General features: G+C 46.7%; 1 protein-coding gene across 4 annotated transcripts in view; it reads left to right on the top strand.

Moving 5' to 3' along the window:
• The window catches only part of usp19 (ubiquitin specific peptidase 19), an 83,466-nt gene that overhangs the window by 17,834 nt on the left and 44,453 nt on the right, over positions 1-21,179 (top strand). For all 4 annotated transcript variants that reach the window (XM_083768266.1, XM_083768263.1, XM_083768265.1 and 1 more), the window contains exons 5-11: positions 1,034-1,301; positions 2,508-2,926; positions 3,153-3,972; positions 8,524-8,683; positions 9,497-9,568; positions 11,606-11,721; positions 19,665-19,858. In XM_083768266.1, the coding sequence (XP_083624392.1) occupies positions 1,034-1,301; positions 2,508-2,926; positions 3,153-3,972; positions 8,524-8,683; positions 9,497-9,568; positions 11,606-11,721; positions 19,665-19,858 (2,049 nt within the window). The remainder of the gene's footprint in view (positions 1-1,033; positions 1,302-2,507; positions 2,927-3,152; positions 3,973-8,523; positions 8,684-9,496; positions 9,569-11,605; positions 11,722-19,664; positions 19,859-21,179) is intronic.

Below are 21,179 nucleotides of genomic sequence, written 5' to 3'. Positions count from 1 at the left end.
TGGTCAGTCCATCTAGCACTGTGTCACCCTCCTCCACCCCAGCTACCGCCTGTCCTTTTGGATCTGCTGTTTAGGTACAGGGGGAATTCTGAGTCCCTATGGCGATGCGCTTGATCTAAAGTACCTAAAAAGCAGATCCAATTCATCGCCAAACCATAATAAATATATTGCTCATTTTATATTCGTCCATCCATCTTCAACCGTTTATCCGTAGTCGGGTCACGGGGGCAACAGCTCCACCAGAGAGCTTCAGACTTCCCTCTCCAGAGCAACATTAGTGACTTCATCCAAGGCCAGTGAGTCGATGTATTTCCTCCAACTGCGCCTTGGTCTGCCCCGGGGTCTCCTCCCAGTGGGACGTGGTCCTTGGTCTGCCCCGGGGTCTCCTCCCAGTGGGACGTGGTCCTTGGTCTGTCCCCGGGGTCTCCTCCCCGTGGGACGTGGTCCTTGGTCTGCCCCGGGGTCTCCTCCCAGTGGGACGTGATCCTTGGTCTGCCCTGGGGTCTCCTCCCAGTGGGACGTGGTCCTTGGTCTGCCCCCCGGGGGTCTCCTCCCAGTGGGACGTGGTCCTTGGTCTGCCCCGGGGTCTCCTCCCAGTGGGACGTGATCCTTGGTCTGCCCCGGGGTCTCCTCCCAGTGGGACGTGGTCCTTGGTCTGCCCCGGGGGTCTCCTCCCAGTGGGACGTGGTCCTTGGTCTGCCCCGGGGTCTCCTCCCAGTGGGACGTGATCCTTGGTCTGCCCCGGGGTCTCCTCCCAGTGGGACGTGATCCTTGGTCTGCCCCGGGGTCTCCTCCCAGTGGGACGTGATCCTTGGTCTGCCCCGGGGTCTCCTCCCAGTGGGACGTGATCCTTGGTCTGCCCCGGGGTCTCCTCCCAGTGGGACGTGGTCCTTGGTCTTCCCCGGGGGTCTCCTCCCAGTGGGACGTGGTCCTTGGTCTGCCCCGGGGTCTCCTCCCAGTGGGACGTGTGTCGAGGACTCCATCCATTCTTGAGTTGTCCTGACTGAACTTAGTGTTGTCATTCTGTGTTTAGTCGAACAAGAAGGAGAAGGCCCCCCCGGTGACACCGGAGACCAAGAAAAACAAGGAGCAGTTTTCCGTGCCGTCGGCGAGGAGCGAGCCGAAGCCCGTTCCCCGTTCTCCGTCGGTGGAGAAACCCAAACTGACCGCGTCGTCGTCGTCCCAACCTCCACCTCTCTCTTCCTCTTCCTCTTCCTCGCCCGCGCACGGCGAGTCGAGGCGCGGCGGCGGGGGAAAGGCGGAGCGTGGCGTCAAGCGCTCCCTGAAGAACAAGGCGACAGGTACAGTAGGCCACATGGAAAAATAAAATATACTGTAATGTCACCATACTTTATCAAGCAGTATCACGATATACACGATATACGACATCTTCGCGATATTTTCACGATAATATACGACATCTTCACGATATTTTCACAATATACGACATCTTCGCAATATTTTCACGATATACGACATCTTCGCGATATTTTCACGATATACGACATCTTCGCGATATTTTCACGATATACGACATCTTCGCGATATTTTCACGATATACGACATCTTCGCGATATTTTCACGCTATACGACATCTTCGCGATATTTTCACGATATACGACATCTTCGCGATATTTTCACGATATAGAACACCGAAGTCCTGACGTAACTCGCTTATCCCGACGATTCCCCTGGTTCGCGGAAGTAATTTCTCTATGGAGAATAACATGGGGTGATCTTAATATCGTCTACTATAAGCGTTGTGAAGTTGTTATATGAAGCGATCTCAAATCGCCTCAATGGGATTTCAATGCAACTAAACAAATACATGAACCTGGGGACTGACGCCCTCTACTGAAAGTGACGTCAGACTTCGGTGCTCTATAAGACATCACCGCGATATTTTCACGTTACACGATATCTACACGATATGTTTCCCTGCTAGTTTAATTGTTATTTTTCAGCAGTAACAACCACCTACAAGGTAACACAAAGGTAAAGGAAAATTGGAGTAAGCGACCATATTGTAGACCAACATTCATTCAAGTTTTACTTATTATTTTAGGTGAATGTAACCGTCGTTCTACAGAAGTATAAATTAACCCATTCTGACCGGGCACCCATTTTGGTGTCGGCATCATGTTATGCTTTAGCTATTGAAAAATAGCAGATCTACAAGCTCATATCGCGCCACCGAGTGGCGCGATACGAGCTTGTAGGTCTGCTATTTTTGAAAAATCGAAGAGCGACTGACATTTTTTTGAATCTGATCTCAGGTCAGAATGGGTTAATAATCAGACCAGTGTGTGTCCATGTGGAAACCTCGTATGAATCTGATCTCAGGTCAGAATGGGTTAAGGTATAGAATAACTGCAAATCACAGAAAGTGCATTGCCTGCATCGCGCTAGTATGTACGATATCATGGAAAACATTGTATCGTCTCGACAATATTCATCACTATTATTCTTATCGCCTCACCCCCCCCCCTCCCCCCCCCCCCCCTTAGCGACCGGCGACAAGGCGTCGGGAGACCCGGCGCTCGGTGCGAAGAAGAACGGGGCCAATGGCGTCAACCAGCCAATGGCGACGGAGGAGAAGCCTGCGAGCGCGGCCAGAGAACAGCCGCCGCCGTCCCTGGAGCCCAGTGCCAAGCGCAACAACGCCACCACCACGCGGGCCCTCGCCAAGGACGCCGCCGCTACCACGACGACGACGCCCTCTCCCAAGGCCGCCGCGGCGGCAACCGCCGCCAATGCGACGGCGCCGCAGACACAGGGGGCGGGTCCGGCCGCCGCTCGAAGCCCCCCCTCGCAGACCCACGCAGGCCGGGGCGACGACGACGACGGCGGGGCGGAGAGGCTCGGCAACGGACAGGAGCTCAAACCCGCCGCCGGTCACATGACCCACGTCATCAACACCACTCAGGTGAGATGGGATTTTTTTGGGGGGGAAAAACGCACCGACTTAATAAATGGCTGTGTGTGTCCCTGTGTCTGTCTGTGTCTGCTTAGAGTACGACCTATTGACCCCTGCAGATGATTGTGGTCGTCGGGGTCACACACTGTTCATTCACACGCAGCAGTCAGCTAATGGGGGTCGCATTTTCTAACTATTATTCTTTTTAAATGTGCCGCCCTTGGCCCGGTTTCAGGTGGTGGAGGAGAAGAAGCGAGGCCAGTCCTCGGAAAGCCAGCACGGTTCTGGGACTCCATCGGTCGGCGGCTGCAGTAACCTCAACCTACCAGCAGCCGGCGCTAGTAGTGGCAGCGCTGCCGACGACCGCCTCAAACCTGTCGTCGTCGTGGTGGGCTCCAGCAACGGAATCGTAGCAGCGGCGGCTTCTCTGGAAAGGCCGCCGACGTCGGGGGGAGAGTCCCCCCCCGCGGAGAGAACTGATTCTGGGCCAGAGAAAACCCCCGGCGGCGTGGAGGAGGAGGAGGGGCGCGGTACTACCCTCAGGCCCCAGGAAGGAGCTGACTCCAGAGGGTCGGGTTCGGTAGCAGCCGCCGGTCCGACTGCCGGGCACACCCAGCAGCCGCTAACCGGCCTGTCCCACCAGACCCAGCAGCTACCCGGTCTGTCCCACCAGGCTGTTGGGTCTCAGGAGACCCAACAGCTACCCGGCCTGTCCCACCAGGCTGTTGGGTCTCAGGAGACCCAACAGCTACCCGGCCTGTCCCACCAGGCTGTTGGGTCTCAGGAGACCCAACAGCTACCCGGCCCGTCTCAGGAGACCCAACAGCTACCCGGCCCGTCTCAGGAGACCCAACAGCTACCCGGCCCGTCTCAGGAGACCCAACAGCTACCCGGCCCGTCTCAGGAGACCCAACAGCTACCCGGCCCGTCTCAGGAGACCCAACAGCTACCCGGCCTGTCCCACCAGAGGCAGGGCAGCGGTGACGGCGAGGAGGACGAGGAGAAGACGGACCAGTCCAAAGAGGAGCCTCCTCTGGACACCAAACAGGAGGAAGGTCAGTTCACATTCCAGAACCACCAGTAGTACCAGGACCGGCTCAGTGGCTGGATGGTAAACCGCAAAGGTTGCCAGTTCGATCCCTGTGGGCTCCCCCAGAGTTAATGTCGAAGTGTCCTCGAGCAAGACTCTGAACCCCTGATTGCTCAGTCCTGATGTGCTGGTTGGTGCCTTGCATGGTTTCCGCTGCCATCGGTTAAGGTTTATGAATGTGTGTGTGAATGGGTGAATGTGCATTCTATGTAAAGCGCCTTGGATAAAGGCGCTATATAAATGCACCATTTAACTATAGAGCGTCACAGTGCCGAACAAATAATTAGAAAGAAGGAAAACTTTGAGATCAGATTCTACGAAATAATTTCTTCCCAAACCATGACCGTTTTCTGAACATCCTTCGATTCTATATCAGTGGTTCTCAAACTTTTTCATGTCAGGGACGCCCAGAATTATATGTAATTGGCCGCCGACACCCATCTGAAAATATGTAGTCCCAGGGACCCCCCTAGAAGCAAGGGACCCCCCTAGAAGCAAGGATTTGAGTTGAAAACGTTCACTGGTGAAAGAATATATATTCAGATATTTGCAACACATTCTCACGATTTTCCGAAAAACAAATTGCCAGGGTGCCAATGCTTCATTAGTATCGGACGCAGCAGGTTAAGACACATGAATCCAACGTTTCGGCGGTTAAATAATAATCATAATAATAATAAAACTTTATTTGTATAGCACCTTTCATGACATGAAATGCAGCTCAAAGTGCTTTACAGAACAATGGAGAATAAAAGAAAAGCAAGGCAACGACATTAAAAAACAAGCAGTAATGCAATACAGTGAGGACATGAATAACAAAAAAATAAAAGATCAATTAAAAGCAATGTTGTAGAAGTGGGTCTTGAGCTGAGCTTTAAAAATGTCTACAGAGGCTGCCTGACGAAGGTACAGTGGGAGCTTGTTCCATGCCGATGGCCCGTAGAAGCAAAAAGCTGCTTACCCGTATTTTTAGGCAAAGCGAGCAGGCCAGCAGTGGAAGACCTTAGGGGGCGGTTTGGGTCATATTTAGGCAGGCAGTCATGTAGGTAGGAAGGTGCGAGACCATTGAGAGCTTTATAGACAAGTAAAATCATTTTTAAATCAATACTAAAAACAACCGGAAGCCAGTGCAGTGATGCCAAAACTGGAGTAATATGTTCTCTCATCTTAGTTCTAGTTAAAACTCTGGCTGCTGCATTTTGGACAAGTTGTAATCTGTCAGTTGTTTTCTTAGGAGAATTCCGTGCTAGAACTTTGGGTGTGCGTTAGCATCTTTGTGCACAGTAAAAGCTAAAAGTGACCAGATTTGACTGAGAGACTGCCATCGCGCAAATTACAGCTTTTCACCAGAGGAGAAAAACTTATTATTATTATTATTATTTTTTAATTAGTTTATAGCACAGGCAGACTCGTCACATACTAGAGCATGTCTGAAATAAGTGTCAGAGCTGAAATATGAAATAAATGCTTAAACATGTAGCTAGGTGTAATGTTAGAGACCACAGAAGACATGTAAATATGAAATAAATGCTTAAACATGTAGCTAGGTGTAATGTTAGAGACCACAGAAGACATGTAAATATGAAATAAATGCTTAAACATGTAGCTAGGTGTAATGTTAGAGACCACAGAAGACATGTAAATATGAAATAAATGCTTAAACATGTAGCTAGGTGTAATGTTAGAGACCACAGAAGACATGTAAATATGAAATAAATGCTTAAACATGTAGCTAGGTGTAATGTTAGAGACCACAGAAGACATGTAAATATGAAATAAATGCTTAAACATGTAGCTAGGTGTAATGTTAGAGACCACAGAAGACATGTACATTATGAAATAAATGCTTAAACATGTAGCTAGGTGTATTGTTAGAGTTCACAGAAGACATGTACACATGAAATAAATGCTTAAACATGTAGCTATAGGTGTAATGTTAGAGTCCACAGAAGACATGTAAATATGAAATAAATGCTTAAACATGTAGCTAGGTGTAATGTTAGAGACCACAGAAGACATGTACATATGAAATAAATGCTTAAACATGTAGCTAGGTGTAATGTTAGAGACCACAGAAGACATGTAAATATGAAATAAATGCTTAAACATGTAGCTATAGGTGTAATGTTAGACCACAGAAGACATGTAAATATGAAATAAATGCTTAAACATGTAGCTAGGTTTAATGTTAGAGACCACAGAAGACATGTAAATATGAAATAAATGCTTAAACATGTAGCTAGGTTTAATGTTAGAGACCACAGAAGACATGTAAATATGAAATAAATGCTTAAACATGTAGCTAGGTGTAATGTTAGAGTCCACAGAAGACATGTAAATATGAAATAAATGCTTAAACATGTAGCTAGGTTTAATGTTAGAGACCACAGAAGACATGTAAATATGAAATAAATGCTTAAACATGTAGCTAGGTGTAATGTTAGAGTCCACAGAAGACATGTAAATATGAAATAAATGCTTAAACATGTAGCTAGGTGTAATGTTAGAGACCACAGAAGTGAACCTTTCAAGCCTGTTTTCTCAACTCGCTGTTTCTCTGCAAGACATTAATTACTCTATAAGCCATATCTCCAAAACTGGTGGGTCAAACTGAACAACCAATATGTCAATTTGAAGCTATGATTCCCTGCTTTCATATGACATGAAAAAAACGAAAATTAAAAAAAATCCAATGGCAGTCACATGTCAAACTCAAAAACACAGTGGGCCAAAATAACAAAATTGGTACAAGTCGAGGGCCGGACTGTGTTTCAACACACGGGCCATTTTTGGGGAGAGGGGTATAGCTCAATGTTGACCACAAAGTGATATACTTTCACAGCTGATCAATAGTGGAGAGAAGACGCACGCTTGCGCTTGCGGGCTCTCGATACGTGACAATGCACTCGCAGTGCATTGTGGGACTTGTAGTATTATGGTGGTCCGTGCAGTATACCAGAGGGCCAGTACTAATACTAATTAAATATCATCCTGGCGGGCCAAAGATAATTCATTCACGGGCCTGATTTGGCCCCCGGGCCTTGAGTTTGACATATAGGAATGCGTCCTCCTCTCGGGTCTATGTCAGTCTGGTCTCTTCTGTGTACTAACCCCCCCCCCCCCTCTCCCCCCAGCCCCCGTGGAGCCCGTGGTGAACCTGTGTACTAACCCCCCTCTCCCCCCCTCTCCCCCCAGCCCCCGTGGAGCCCGTGGTGAACCTGTGTACTAACCCCCCTCTCCCCCCCTCTCCCCCCAGCCCCCGTGGAGCCCGTGGTGAACCTGTGTACTAACCCCCCCCCTCTCCCCCCAGCCCCCGTGGAGCCCGTGGTGAACCTGTGTACTAACCCCCCCCTCTCCCCCCAGCCCCCGTGGAGCCCGTGGTGAACCTGTGTACTAACCACCCCCCCCCTCTCCCCCCAGCCCCCGTGGAGCCCGTGGTGAACCTGTGTACTAACCCCCCCCCCCTCTCCCCCCAGCCCCCGTGGAGCCCGTGGTGAACCTGTACTAACCCCCCCCCCCTCTCCCCCCAGCCCCCGTGGAGCCCGTGGTGAACCTGTGTACTAACCCCCCCCCCCCCTCTCCCCCCAGCCCCCGTGGAGCCCGTGGTGAACCTGTACTAACCCCCCCCTCTCCCCCCAGCCCCCGTGGAGCCCGTGGTGAACCTGTGTACTAACCCCCCTCTCCCCCCAGCCCCCGTGGAGCCCGTGGTGAACCTGTGTACTAACCCCCCTCTCCCCCCAGCCCCCGTGGAGCCCGTGGTGAACCTGTGTACTAACCCCCCCCCCTCTCCCCCCAGCCCCCGTGGAGCCCGTGGTGAACCTGTGTACTAACCCCCCTCTCTCCCCCAGCCCCCGTGGAGCCCGTGGTGAACCTGTGTACTAACCCCCCTCTCCCCCCAGCCCCCGTGGAGCCCGTGGTGAACCTGTGTACTAACCCCCCTCTCCCCCCAGCCCCCGTGGAGCCCGTGGTGAACCTGTGTACTAACCCCCCTCTCCCCCAGCCCCCGTGGAGCCCGTGGTGAACCTGTGTACTAACCCCCCTCTCCCCCCAGCCCCCGTGGAGCCCGTGGTGAACCTGTGTACTAACCCCCCCCTCTCCCCCCAGCCCCCGTGGAGCCCGTGGTGAACCTGTGTACTAACCCCCCTCTCCCCCCAGCCCCCGTGGAGCCCGTGGTGAACCTGTGTACTAACCCCCCTCTCCCCCCAGCCCCCGTGGAGCCCGTGGTGAACCTGTGTACTAACCCCCCCCTCTCCCCCCAGCCCCCGTGGAGCCCGTGGTGAACCTGTGTACTAACCCCCCTCTCCCCCCAGCCCCCGTGGAGCCCGTGGTGAACCTGTGTACTAACCCCCCTCTCCCCCCAGCCCCCGTGGAGCCCGTGGTGAACCTGTGTACTAACCCCCCCCTCTCCCCCCAGCCCCCGTGGAGCCCGTGGTGAACCTGTGTACTAACCCCCCTCTCCCCCCAGCCCCCGTGGAGCCCGTGGTGAACCTGTGTACTAACCCCCCTCTCCCCCCAGCCCCCGTGGAGCCCGTGGTGAACCTGCAGATGGTGAAGAACGACTCGTACGAGAAGGGCACGGACCTGATGGTGGTGAACGTGTACGTGAAGGGGGTCTGTCGGGACACGGCCAGGGTGCTCTTCAGGGAGCAGGACTTCACCCTGATCTTCCAGACCAGGTAAGGAAATTACTATGTGGGTGGTGTGGGGCGTCCCCGGAGCATCCAGACCATTGTGAGCTTGTAGATCTGCTATTTTCATACGGCCAATATATATATATATATATATATTAGGGGTGTCAAAAAAAATCGATTCGAATTAGAATCGCGATTCCCGTTATGAACGATTCAAAATCGATTCATAATTTCCAAAAATCGATTTTTTTATTATTATTTATTAAAAGAAAATATATATTTTATTTCTGGTTAGTTACAGGAGTTTTCACTACATGGTGTTTATAATATGAAATGTAAGCTCACCCTAACCCTCACCCTTACAGTAAACATCATGTCTTCAGTCATTATCAAGTGAATCACTTCAGTTGGCTGGAGTAGATTGTGATGAAATCCTATGTATTGAATCAAGAATCATTTTGAATAGAGAATAGTTTCGAATCTGGATTTTGAATCGAATCGTGACCCCAAGAATCGGAATCGAATCGAATCGTGGGACACCCAAAGATTCACAGCCCTAATATATATATATATATTGGGCCTGAAGTGGGCCATGTATGTTTTGTTTTCTTAAATCTACAAAGTAACTATAAAGTTTTCAAATACCGGTAAATGTAGTGGAGTAAAAGTAGAACATTTGGATCCCAGTTGCAATGGAGTGGAAGTAAAAGTATTGGAAATTGGAAATACTCCAGTAAAGTACAAATACTAAAAGTGTACTTAGTTACTTTCCACCACTGCACGTCGTCTAAGAGTTCAGTGGAACAGTCTTCAGAGTGACAGCTGACCTTGTTCTTTTGTCTCTTCATTGTTTCACAGCGATGCTAATTTCTTGCGTCTCCATCCAGACTGTGGAGCGAACACGGTCTTCAAGTGGCAGGTCAAACTCAGGTAGGACACTTTCTTCTTCACAGTTAACCCATTCTGACCGGGCACCCATTTTGGTGTCGGCATCATGTTATGCTTTAGCTATTGAAAAATAGCAGATCTACAAGCTCATAGCGCGCCACCGAGTGGCGCGCTACGAGCTTGTAGGTCTGCTATTTTTGAAAAATCGAAGAACGACTGACATTTTTTTTTTATCTGATCCAGGCCCGGCGCCATGGAGGGGCAAAGGGGGTGTTTGCCCCCCTAAATCAACCTCTTTGCCCCCTTAGATCAAATAGTTACAGACAAAACAATGGTACATTTCCAGGCATTCAATTAAATTCCATTGCTTGAAAGCCCTCTATAGATATGCAAATGTGGCGCATTGTCTTCATGTCCAATACCTGCCCCCGATTGCCCCCTCTGTCATTTCATCCTGGCGCCGGGCCTGATCTGATCTCAGGTCAGAATGGGTCAATCAGACCAATGTGTGTCCGGTGGAAACCTCGTATGAATCTGATCTCAGGTCAGAATGGGTTTAATCAGACCAGTGTGTGTCCAGTGGAAACCTCGTATGAATCTGATCTCAGGTCAGAATGGGTTAATGGCGTTTGGTGGTCATTCCGTACATAGCCTCGGTACTATGCATGAAATGGAAGGCTGGGGCTTTTCAGAGTAAAATCTGTCTCATCTGCCGAGCACTCTAGGGCCTTTTATTCTGAAGAATTCCCCCGGCAACAAAAAAAGTGTTAAAAAGGGCCATTTCACAGCTGGAAGAAACTGCAATCACTCAATGTAAATATGCTATTTGTAGTAGATAACAGTAGCACAATTTACATATAATTCTGGGGGTCCTTGACATGAAATAATTTGAGAACCACTGATACAGAAACATAGGGTTTTTTTTTCAGAAAACTGTCATGATTTTAGAAGACTTTTATTTATTTATCGTCCTCATGTCTAAATGGGTTAATTCCAGTTTTCTTACAAAACTATGTTTCTATGTCTGTGGTGCTCAACCTTTTTCATGTCAAGGACCCCCAGAATTATCTGCATTTGGCCGCCGACCCCCATCTGAAAATATGTTGTTCCAGGAAACCTCACAGAAGCAAAGATTTGAGTTAAAAACGTTCACTGTGAATAATAATATATATTCAAAGATTTGTGCCACATTATCACGATTTTTCAAGAATAGCAGACCTACAAGCTCGTAGCACGCCACTCGGTGGCGCGCTACGAGCTTGTAGATCAGCTATCTTTCAATAGCTAAAGCATAACATAATGCTTTAAACACCAAAAGGGGTTCCCGTTCAGAATGGGTTAAAATAAGCTCAGGTTGCAAGAGAGGTGAAGTGGCCGCCACTTTAACCCATTCTGACCGGGCACCCATCATGTTATGCTTTAGCTATTTAAAAATAGCAGATCTACAAGCTCATATCGCGCCACCGAGTGGCGCGATACGAGCTTGTAGGTCTGCTATTTCTTTTTTTATCGAAGAACAACTGACATTTTTAGAATCTGATCTCAGGTCAGAATGGGTTCATCAGACCAGTGTGTGTCCGGCGGAAACCTCGTATGAATCTGATCTCAGGTCAGAATGGGTTGAACACCAAAAGGGGTTCCCGTTCAGAATGCGTTAAAATAAGCTCAGGTTGCAAGAGAGGTGAATTGGCCGCCACTTTAACTGAACTTGAGACGATGTCGTGTTCATTTTTTTTAGGTCACGGTAATCTCATGATTGAGCTGATGTACTAATTAGCATATTGGTTTTTATTGGACTCTGGCCAACAAAAGGACGTGCGTTACGTGCTTCTGAGCCTCCTCATTGGATACGGCCGTTAGTGTTGTGTTCGTCTTACTCTCCCATCGCTATCGCTTCCTGGGTTCCCCAGTTCTGATTACAGATCAGATTCGCTCCTCCTGACTTTAACCATTAAACAGGTTGGTCTTTCAGCCATAGACGGCCTATGGTTAAAGTTACCTTTGAACGGCCACTTAAATGATGGATGGTTTGTAACCAAACGGACCCTAACCCCGTGGTAACCCTTTGTTCCTCCTCAGGAACCTGATCCAGCCGGAGCAGTGCAGCTACGCCTTCACGCCGTCCCGCCTGGACATCACGCTGAGGAAGAGACTGAGCCAGCGCTGGGGGGGGCTGGAGGCCCCCGCCGCACAAGGTCTGCTGCCTGGGGGGGGCTGGGGGGGGGGGGATTAGCATAGTGCAGCGTTGATTTTGTCGATTTTAAAACGATGGCAAAAAAATGTCCGTCGACCACCTTTTTCTTTCCACTGACGAAGACTAAATGACAACTAAGCTATGGTGACTCAAACTAAGGTCGCCTTCACACCAGAAAGCTTTACTGCGATTAAAACGAATCCTGCTGCACATTGTCGGAAGCTTTACTGCGATTAAAACGAATCCTGCTGCACATTGTCGGAAGCTTTACTGCGATTAAAACGAATCCTGCTGCACATTGTCGGAAGCTTTACTGCGATTAAAACGAATCCTGCTGCACATTGTCGGAAGCTTCACTGCGATTAAAACGAATCCTGCTGCACATTGTTGGAAGCTTCACTGCGATTAAAACGAATCCTGCTGCACATTGTCGGAAGCTTTACTGCGATTAAAACGAATCCTGCTGCACATTGTCGGAAGCTTTACTGCGATTAAAACAAATCCTGCTGCACATTGTCGGAAGCTTTACTGCGATTAAAACAAATCCTGCTGCACATTGTCGGAAGCTTTACTGCGATTAAAACTAATCCTGCTGCACATTGTCGGAAGCTTTACTGCGATTAAAACAAATCCTGCTGCACATTGTCGGAAGCTTTACTGCGATTAAAACAAATCCTGCTGCACATTGTCGGAAGCTTTACTGCGATCAAAACGAATCCTGCTGCACATTGTCGGAAGCTTCACTGCGATTAAAACAAATCCTGCTGCACATTGTCGGAAGCTTTACTGCGATTAAAACGAATCCTGCTGCACATTGTCGGAAGCTTTACTGCGATTAAAACGAATCCTGCTGCACATTGTCGGAAGCTTCACTGCGATTAAAACGAATCCTGCTGCACATTGTCGGAAGCTTTACTGCGATTAAAACGAATCCTGCTGCACATTGTCGGAAGCTTTACTGCGATCAAAACGAATCCTGCTGCACATTGTCGGAAGCTTTACTGCGATTAAAACGAACCCTGCTGCACATTGTCGGAAGCTTTACTGCGATTAAAACGAACCCTGCTGCACATTGTCGGAAGCTTTACTGCGATTAAAACGAACCCTGCTGCACATTGTCGGAAGCTTTACTGCGATTAAAACGAACCCTGCTGCACATTGTCGGAAGAGACCATGGTTTTATCTTCGGCTTGAGTACAGAGTGACGTAGAGGGTGCGCTGTGACTGGCCAGTCGCTGTGATTGACAGCCTACACCTAAACCTAACCCTAACCTTGTAACAATCGCCCCCTTGTATCTTAAGGCAAATTATTAACTAAGGAAAATTAAACGACAGATTCGTAGGGATATAGTTCAAATTATTTATATAGAGAAGCCGCATATGTATACTGTCAAACAAAACGGTGTATCATCAAACCAAACACTTGCTAAAGTGCGTCTGTCCCTGTCGCTCTCCCTATAGTCCTACAACATATAAAAGGAATAAACAGGCAGACAAACTGAAATCAAACAACAATTCTCTTTCAAAACCCCTCCCGCCCCAAACAAGTCCCGACGCTCTGTGTCACGTCCTGCGCCACAAACGTTTACCACCAAGAAAACAATCAACAACCCGCCCAAAGTCAAGTGCGCGCGCCCGTGCTAAGTATTAAATAAATAAATAATAAAGTCCGCGTTCCTCCTCTTCTTAATTGAATGCAGCACGCCCGCGACAGTCTTTAGTAGTTCCTTGTCCGAAGAAAAGAGCTTCTCTGCTCTGAACTAAACAAAAAACAAATGGGGTACCCCTTAAAGTTTATAATCCAAAAGAAAGCCTTTGGCTCGATCTCACCGGTGGGTAGCAGGTTGTTCAACTCCAATGGCAGAAAACCGCCGACCGGATTCCAGACAGTCCAAACGCCGATCGCCCGACGGCGGCAGCAATCAAGCAGTAGCTTAATTCCCTGACGGTCCCGACAGTTCTTTTGTTAACGGCTGCGCGATCAAACTTAATACATCAATCTGACTGCTACCTGGCGCTCCTCTTCTCCCGTGTAGGCCTACACATTCATTCAGCTGTTTTCCCCCAGTTCCCCGTGTGTCACTTCCTCCCTATGTAATCTCGTGTTGGTGGTGACATCAGTCTCTGTCACCTGTCACTCACACTGTTCGAGGCCCATTACCACTCTTGCGAATAGTAGATAATACTATGCATCACACGTTATATTTCTTTTCATAAATAACATGTATAATGAAAACAAAGTAGAGAATCATTAAAATGTGCTTCGTCACAACCTCAGTAAAACTATACCTAAACCTAACCCTAACCCTAACCTTAACCTCAGTAAACTATACCTAAACCTAACCTCAGTAAACTATACCTATAAACCTAACCCTAACCCTAACCTTAACCTCAGTAAAACTATACCTAAACCTAACCTCAGTAAAACTATACCTAAACCTAACCCTAACCCTAACCTTAACCTCAGTAAACTATACCTAAACCTAACCTCAGTAAACTATACCTAAACCTAACCCTAACCTTAACCTCAGTAAAACTATACCTAAACCTAACCTCAGTAAAACTATACCTAAACCTAACCCTAACCCTAACCTCAGTAAACTATACCTAAACCTAACCTCAGTAAACTATACCTAACCCTAACCCTAACCTTAACCTCAGTAAAACTATACCTAAACCTAACCTCAGTAAAACTATACCTAAACCTAACCCTAACCTTAACCTCAGTAAAACTATACCTAAACCTAACCCTAACCTTAACCTCAGTAAAACTATACCTAAACCTAACCTCAGTAAAACTATACCTAAACCTAACCCTAACCTTAACCTCAGTAAAACTATACCTAAACCTAACCTCAGTAAACTATACCTAAACCTAACCCTAACCTAACCTCAGTAAACTATACCTAAACCTAACCCTAACCTAACCTCAGTAAACTATACCTAAACCTAACCTCAGTAAACTATACCTAAACCTAACCTCAGTAAACTATACCTAAACCTAACCTCAGTAAACTATACCTAAACCTAACCTCAGTAAACTATACCTAAACCTAACCTCAGTAAACTATACCTAAACCTAACCTCAGTAAACTATACCTAAACCTAACCTCAGTAAACTATACCTAAACCTAACCTCAGTAAAACTAACGCAGTGGCAGGGGGGGGGGGGGGGGGGGGGGGGGGGCGTTTCCAAGAACCCGAAGCCGAAGATAAAACCATGCAAGCTTGTCGGAAAGTGCGCTTCGTTTGGCAGGTGTGAAGCCTCATTCGAATCCTAATGCGCATTCTACTCCGCCAAAACACGGCAGAGTCTTCGCTTCGCTTTCAATCGCATTTGGATCCGGTGCAGGTGGGAATGCAATCCGCAGCAAATAAAGGAATTGAAGCTAAACACCGTCTGCATTATAGGCAGCCCTGCACAGAACTGGTACGCCAGTGCGCATGCGTCGTCAAAATGTTCGCTGCGCGGTAGATCAAAGGCATGCGAGGCGCATTTGCGTACCGAAAAGCTGAGACGGTTATGTGGAGAATCCTGACAGGCATGAGATGTTAACGTCCTGTAAGTAGACTTAAGCCCAAGCCACACCAAAGGGTTGGGTTGGGAGTGTTTTTTTTTTTAATATATTTTTTTATCCCACGATTTTGTAACTCATTTTTCACCCCTGTGTCAATCATCTAATGTGATCCTGGGCTCTACACACCCTCCGCCAACCTAGTCCCCATATATGGGGGACAAGGGGAGAGCAACGGACTTGAACTCATGCTTCCTTCATGCCTGAGTGTCCAAGTTGCTCCTTTACACCTGACAAGGGGGAGTTTCCCTGGTTGGACGTAGCGCGTGGAAGGAACACGTTATTCCAACCAGTTCCTTTCCCCTCCATCAGGCGCCCCGGCTGGCCAGGGGGAGGCAGTTTGTGTGTGTGTGAGGTGCATTCAGGGTGTGTGTGTGTGGTGCATTCAGGGTGTGTGTGTGTGTGAGGTGCATTCAGGGTGTGTGTGTGTGAGGTGCATTCAGGGTGTGTGTGTGTGAGGTGCATTCAGGGTGTGTGTGTGTGAGGTGCATTCAGGGTGTGTGTGTGAGAGGTGCATTCAGGGTGTGTGTGTGTGTGTGTGTGTGTGAGGTGCATTCAGGGTGTGTGTGTGTGAGGTGCATTCAGGGTGTGTGTGTGTGTGTGAGGTGCATTCAGGGTGTGTGTGTGTGTGAGGTGCATTCAGGGTGTGTGTGTGTGAGGTGCATTCAGGGTGTGTGTGTGTGAGGTGCATTCAGGGTGTGTGTGTGTGTGAGGTTCATTCAGGGTGTGTGTGTGTGAGGTGCATTCAGGGTGTGTGTGTGTGAGGTGCATTCAGGGTGTGTGTGTGTGTGAGGTGCATTCAGGGTGTGTGTGTGTGAGGTGCATTCAGGGTGGCTCTTGACACGAGAACATGAGCTGTGCAACAAATCCAGTAACAAGATATGGCTGCCACCGTCTCACCCTGCCCTGCCAGCCTCATGTAGACCTATCCCTCCCTCTGGGAGGCTACATGAAATAACATGCCTTTTATCCTGCATTCTCACCTTCTCTCTTTCATTTTAACGTATAATATTATTTTGGGTCGTGATCAGGGCTGGTCTAGTACTCAGAGGAGCACCTGGAGGAGTTACTTGGTGCTCCTAAAATGCGGCGACCCGTCTCGCCGGATGGATAAAAGAGGGATGCATGAATAACTTATAGCAAAACGATATTTATTGGATAAGTGGGGACTGGGGAGTCAATGGAGAGTATTGCAACTCTAGATTCATCCCATTATTAAAAAAAAAAAATCCAGAGTTGCAAATTGCAGCTATAGGTCCATGTGTATTCCAGCCCGGCTATATGCATATTCTAATACAAACTTCTTAATACTTCCTTTGATTGATTGAAATATGTATTAACAGTTTGCAGAATTACAGTACATTTCAAGCACAAACTCATATTATCCTAAGGATAATATGAGCATCAAAGCAATATTTAGATCCTTTTAAAAAAAAATTAATTTAAATAGCCGATCTACTAGCTCACAACGTGTTGCGGAGGCGACACGTTGTGAGCTTGCTGATCAACTATTTGTTTAAAGGTATTATGACATGATTTATAACATAATTTTAACAACATTAAAAGTCTTGGCCATGGTCCTTCAAACGTGTCTAAAAAGTTTGAACACTCAACTCCACTCCAGTATTTCTTTTTTTCTCGTTTTTGTGTATGTCTAATCTTCATCCTGAAAAGCCATGGAAAAACACATTATTTTAGCCTGTAGATGTCGGTAATTCCCCCTTTCCTGTCAACCCAAGATGCGCTACTTTGACAACTTGGTAGGAAGTCATCGTCAAAAATAAAAGAGTCATCTAGGCCAGTTGGTATCCAGTGTAAGGACTTGTGTTGATTGACACAGCCAACAACAGAGCAGATTGATTTTTCTCTAGAAGCCATTATTAGTAAGTATTACAAAGAAACGCGGTCGCGATCACAATGAGGAAGCGGAGAAGAGAGGGTAGGCACTAGGCAGGGAGCAGAGGGGAGGGGGCGGAGCTTTAGCGGAGATCTACGTATATCTCTGCCGTCCAGCCAGATGAGACATTTTTGCATAATTATTCACAGAAGTCCAGAAAGCAGAGAATACACTGAATGTTCAAACTTCGTTTTTTTTTGGTGACATTGATGTCAAGAAAAGCCAAAAAAGCCAAAAAATCTACAAAAATGTGTTTTAAATGTCACAATCCCTTTAACATACAACACGTCGTACGGCGAAGCTTACGTCAGGCTTCCCTTTTAGCCGAGGCGAGACACCGTCAACACAGTCAGACAGTCAGACAGACACGCATGGCTCCTCGGTGCAAAATAAATAATGCTCAATACCCTTTACAATAAAAGATGGGTGACTGAAATTCTTTGTCCCTGTATAACCCATTCTGACCTGAGATCAGATTCATGCGAGGTTTCCGCCGGACACACACTGGTCTGATGAACCCATTCTGACCTGAGATCAGATTCTAAAAAATGTCAGTCGTTCTTCGATTTTTCAAAAAATAGCAGACCTACAAGCTCGTATCGCGCCACTCGGTGGCGCGATATGAGCTTGTAGATCTGCTATTTTTCAATAGATAAAGCATAACATGATGCTAACACCAAAATGGGTGCCCGGTCAGAATGGGATAAATGGTGCAGTTTTTATCGGCCAGATTGGGATGCTCACGACATATTTTGCACCACATCTCGCTGCGCTCAGCATTAGTTTGGAGCCAGCCGACATCATCCAAACCACTTATCCGCAAACACACGTTTTCTGTGCGGTTCAGGTGGTGGTTCCGTTTGGCGTCTCTTTGGAGGTGGTGGTGCTGGAACACCAAAATAGTTACTTAATGGCGCTTGCTTCTTGGACATTTTGACGAGAGTTTGGCTGTAATACTGTAAGAATAATGTGTCGGATAACTTTTTCTCCGAGTCCGTAGTAAACTCCTGTCCTCCTCCCAGTAGCAAGCAGGAAGCAGCACACATGGATTTGGAATCCTCCCTCGTTTGAGTAAGGACGCGCTGTGATTGGCCAGTAGCCACTTTGAGTGGCAGTCGGTGGGAAATGCTCTCGCCACAGAATTTAGTGGGTATTCTGGCCATAATAATCATTCTGGTCGGCCCCAGCTGTTGGTACGCAGAAGCGCTTCCCGGCGCTTGATTGACAGCGCATTTTTTATTTTGACGACGCATGCGCACTGGCGCACCACTTATGTGCAGCCCTGGTCGTGATCCATTCAGCAATGTTGTTCATATATATATATATATATATATATCATAAAAAGCAAGGCTTTTGCACACCTACAGGCGAGGAGAGGGTACGGTGCCCGACAATGAAAAAGGAAAAAAAACACATGCACACCGTCTAAAAACGCATATATATATATTCAGGGTAATATGAATTCATATATATCAAAAACCTTCTCAGAGTCTTCCTAATTCCTGTAATAAATACATACTCTTCTGGTGGAGTTAGTTGCTTTAGCAGACATTTTTTGAGGGTCCAATGGAGTTGAGAGGTTTTGTCCAAAGCACTTTTTTACTACTTTCCATTGGTTCAATATTATCGAAACGACACACAGGCGTAAAGGGTGTTCAATAGCACTGATTTATGCAAAGAAAATAAAACAAATAAAAAACCTCAAAAATGGAGTTATGAGGTTTCCTCCCGACGGCAACGACAGTGAACGTTTTTTAACCCATTCTGACCGGGCACCCGTTTTGGTGTCAGCATCATGTCGTGCTTTAGCTATTGAAAAATAGCAGATCTACAAGCTCATAGCGCGCCACCGAGTGGCGCGATACGAGCTTGTAGGTCTGCTATTTTTGAAAAATCGAAGAGCGACTGACATTTCTAGAATCTGATCTCAGGTCAGAATGGTTTAATCAGACCCAGTGTGTGTCCAGTGGAAACCTCGTATGAATCTGATCTCAGGTCAGAATGGGGCGTCCCTGGAACAACATGTTGTTGAGATGGGTGTCGGCGGCCAAATTATATCATTTTCGGGCTCCTTGACATGAAAACGTTTGATAAACCACCGATATAGAAACATTCATTTTTTTTCCAGAAAACCGTTTTCTTTTTTGGGGGGTTCTAATGCCTGTTTTTGACCAGGGCTTAACCCATTCTGACCTGAGATCAGATTCATACGAGGTTTCCACTGGACACACACTGGGTCTGATTAATGAGATCAGTGCATATTAAAAAAAAAAGAAAAAAAAAATCAGTCTTGGGATTGTTTTTGGCTTTAAGCCCTGTTTTTGACCCCTTAGGGCTGTATTTTGCTTGTCTTAAGTATACCAGGTCTTATTACTTATAACTTAAGACCTATGGAGACCAGCGATATACTTATAAGACACGCAAAATACAGCCCATAGCTTCTAAACCACAACGCCATCCTGTTTGTTTAAGGTGCAGTGGGCGGTGCCAAGGTGGCGGTGTCCACAGGCCCGGCCTCCATGGAGAAGACGCCGGCGGGCAGCAGCGGTCACCACCACCACCACCTCCACCACCTCCACCACCACCACCCGGCCCAGGAGGAGCCCCTCCCCCGGGCCGGAGAGGAGAAGACCACCAACAGCAACCACAACAAGGCCTCGTCCCGGGTCAGTACAGGATGGGGCATTAAAGGAGAATTCCATACTAAAAGGCTTTCTTACCTTTCTTTGTAGTTGTTACGTCCCCACCAAAGAGGTCCAGGTGTTATTTTGTGCGAAAGCTCCTTATTGGCTATTTCCCCTACCATAAGCCCTCAATGAATTGCATTGAATTGAATGGGAATTGAATGGGGCTATGGGGTGTTGTGCTAATTCGCTTATTTCCATCGCTCAAAATTATAATTTCTCTGTATATATCCTCTCTTCATAATGTAAATAATATCCCAAGCGGCACACTTTACTACTTCTTTCGATGGAAATAAGCGAATTAGCATAACACCCCATAGCCCCATTCAATTCCCATTCAATGCAATGCAATTCATTGAGGGCTTATGGTAGGGAAAATAGCCAATAAGGAGTTTTTGCACAAAAAAACACCTGGACCTCTTTGGTGGGGACGTAACAACTACAAAGAAAGGTAAGAAAGATATGAAAGCATTCTAGCATGGAATTCTCCTTTAAGCTACTAATCGACTAGTAAATCCACCGGTCGACCTTGTTGGTACTAGTTGACTAGTTGATGAGGAAACACATTTTATTTTTATTTTATTTTATTTTATTTTATTTTATTTTATTTTATTTTATTTTATTTTATTTTATTTTATTTTATTTTATTTTATTTTATTTTATTTTATTTTATTTTATTTTATTTTATTTTATTTTATTTTATTTTATTTTATTTTATTTTATTTTATCAAGATCAGGTAGATTATAGTTATAGTCACCAAAGTACACAGTTTTTAAATGTAACAATATTTATTTCCAAAAGAAAATAATTACATAATAGGTAGTTAAACGAGTAGTAAACTAGGCAACTAGTCGACTAGTAAAAATGACTAGAAGTGAAAGCCCTAGTACAGGAAATCTATGGAAAAATACAGGTCAATGTGGCCATAGGGCTGACCTCATCACATTTGTGATGAGTTTTTGTTGTGCAAAACTAATGCTTGGAATGGATTCAGCATCATGAAAACCCTCTAGTTAGACACATCACACGCTACTTAAAGCAAAAAGAAATCTAGAAAATATTTGCCTTATATTGGATGTCAATGGTGGCCATATACTGTACAGGCCATTTTCTAAACTTCCCCTCAGACAATTCCAGGGAACTTTTTTCAGGATATATTGTACGATTCATCGATTAATCGTAATCGAATCGATTATTCATTTAGTTGTCGACTAATTTAGTAATCGATTAATCAAATCTGCAACTAATTAATTAAACTAAGGAGTGAACCATCTCTCTTCCCTTACAATCTGGTGATAGTTG

The sequence above is a fragment of the Protomyctophum parallelum genome (assembly GCF_964188405.1).
Source record: "Protomyctophum parallelum genome assembly, chromosome: 7".
NCBI classification, from domain to species: domain Eukaryota; kingdom Metazoa; phylum Chordata; class Actinopteri; order Myctophiformes; family Myctophidae; genus Protomyctophum; species Protomyctophum parallelum.
Note: the sequence above shows the minus strand (reverse complement) of the source record. Positions and strands in the feature narration are given on the sequence as shown.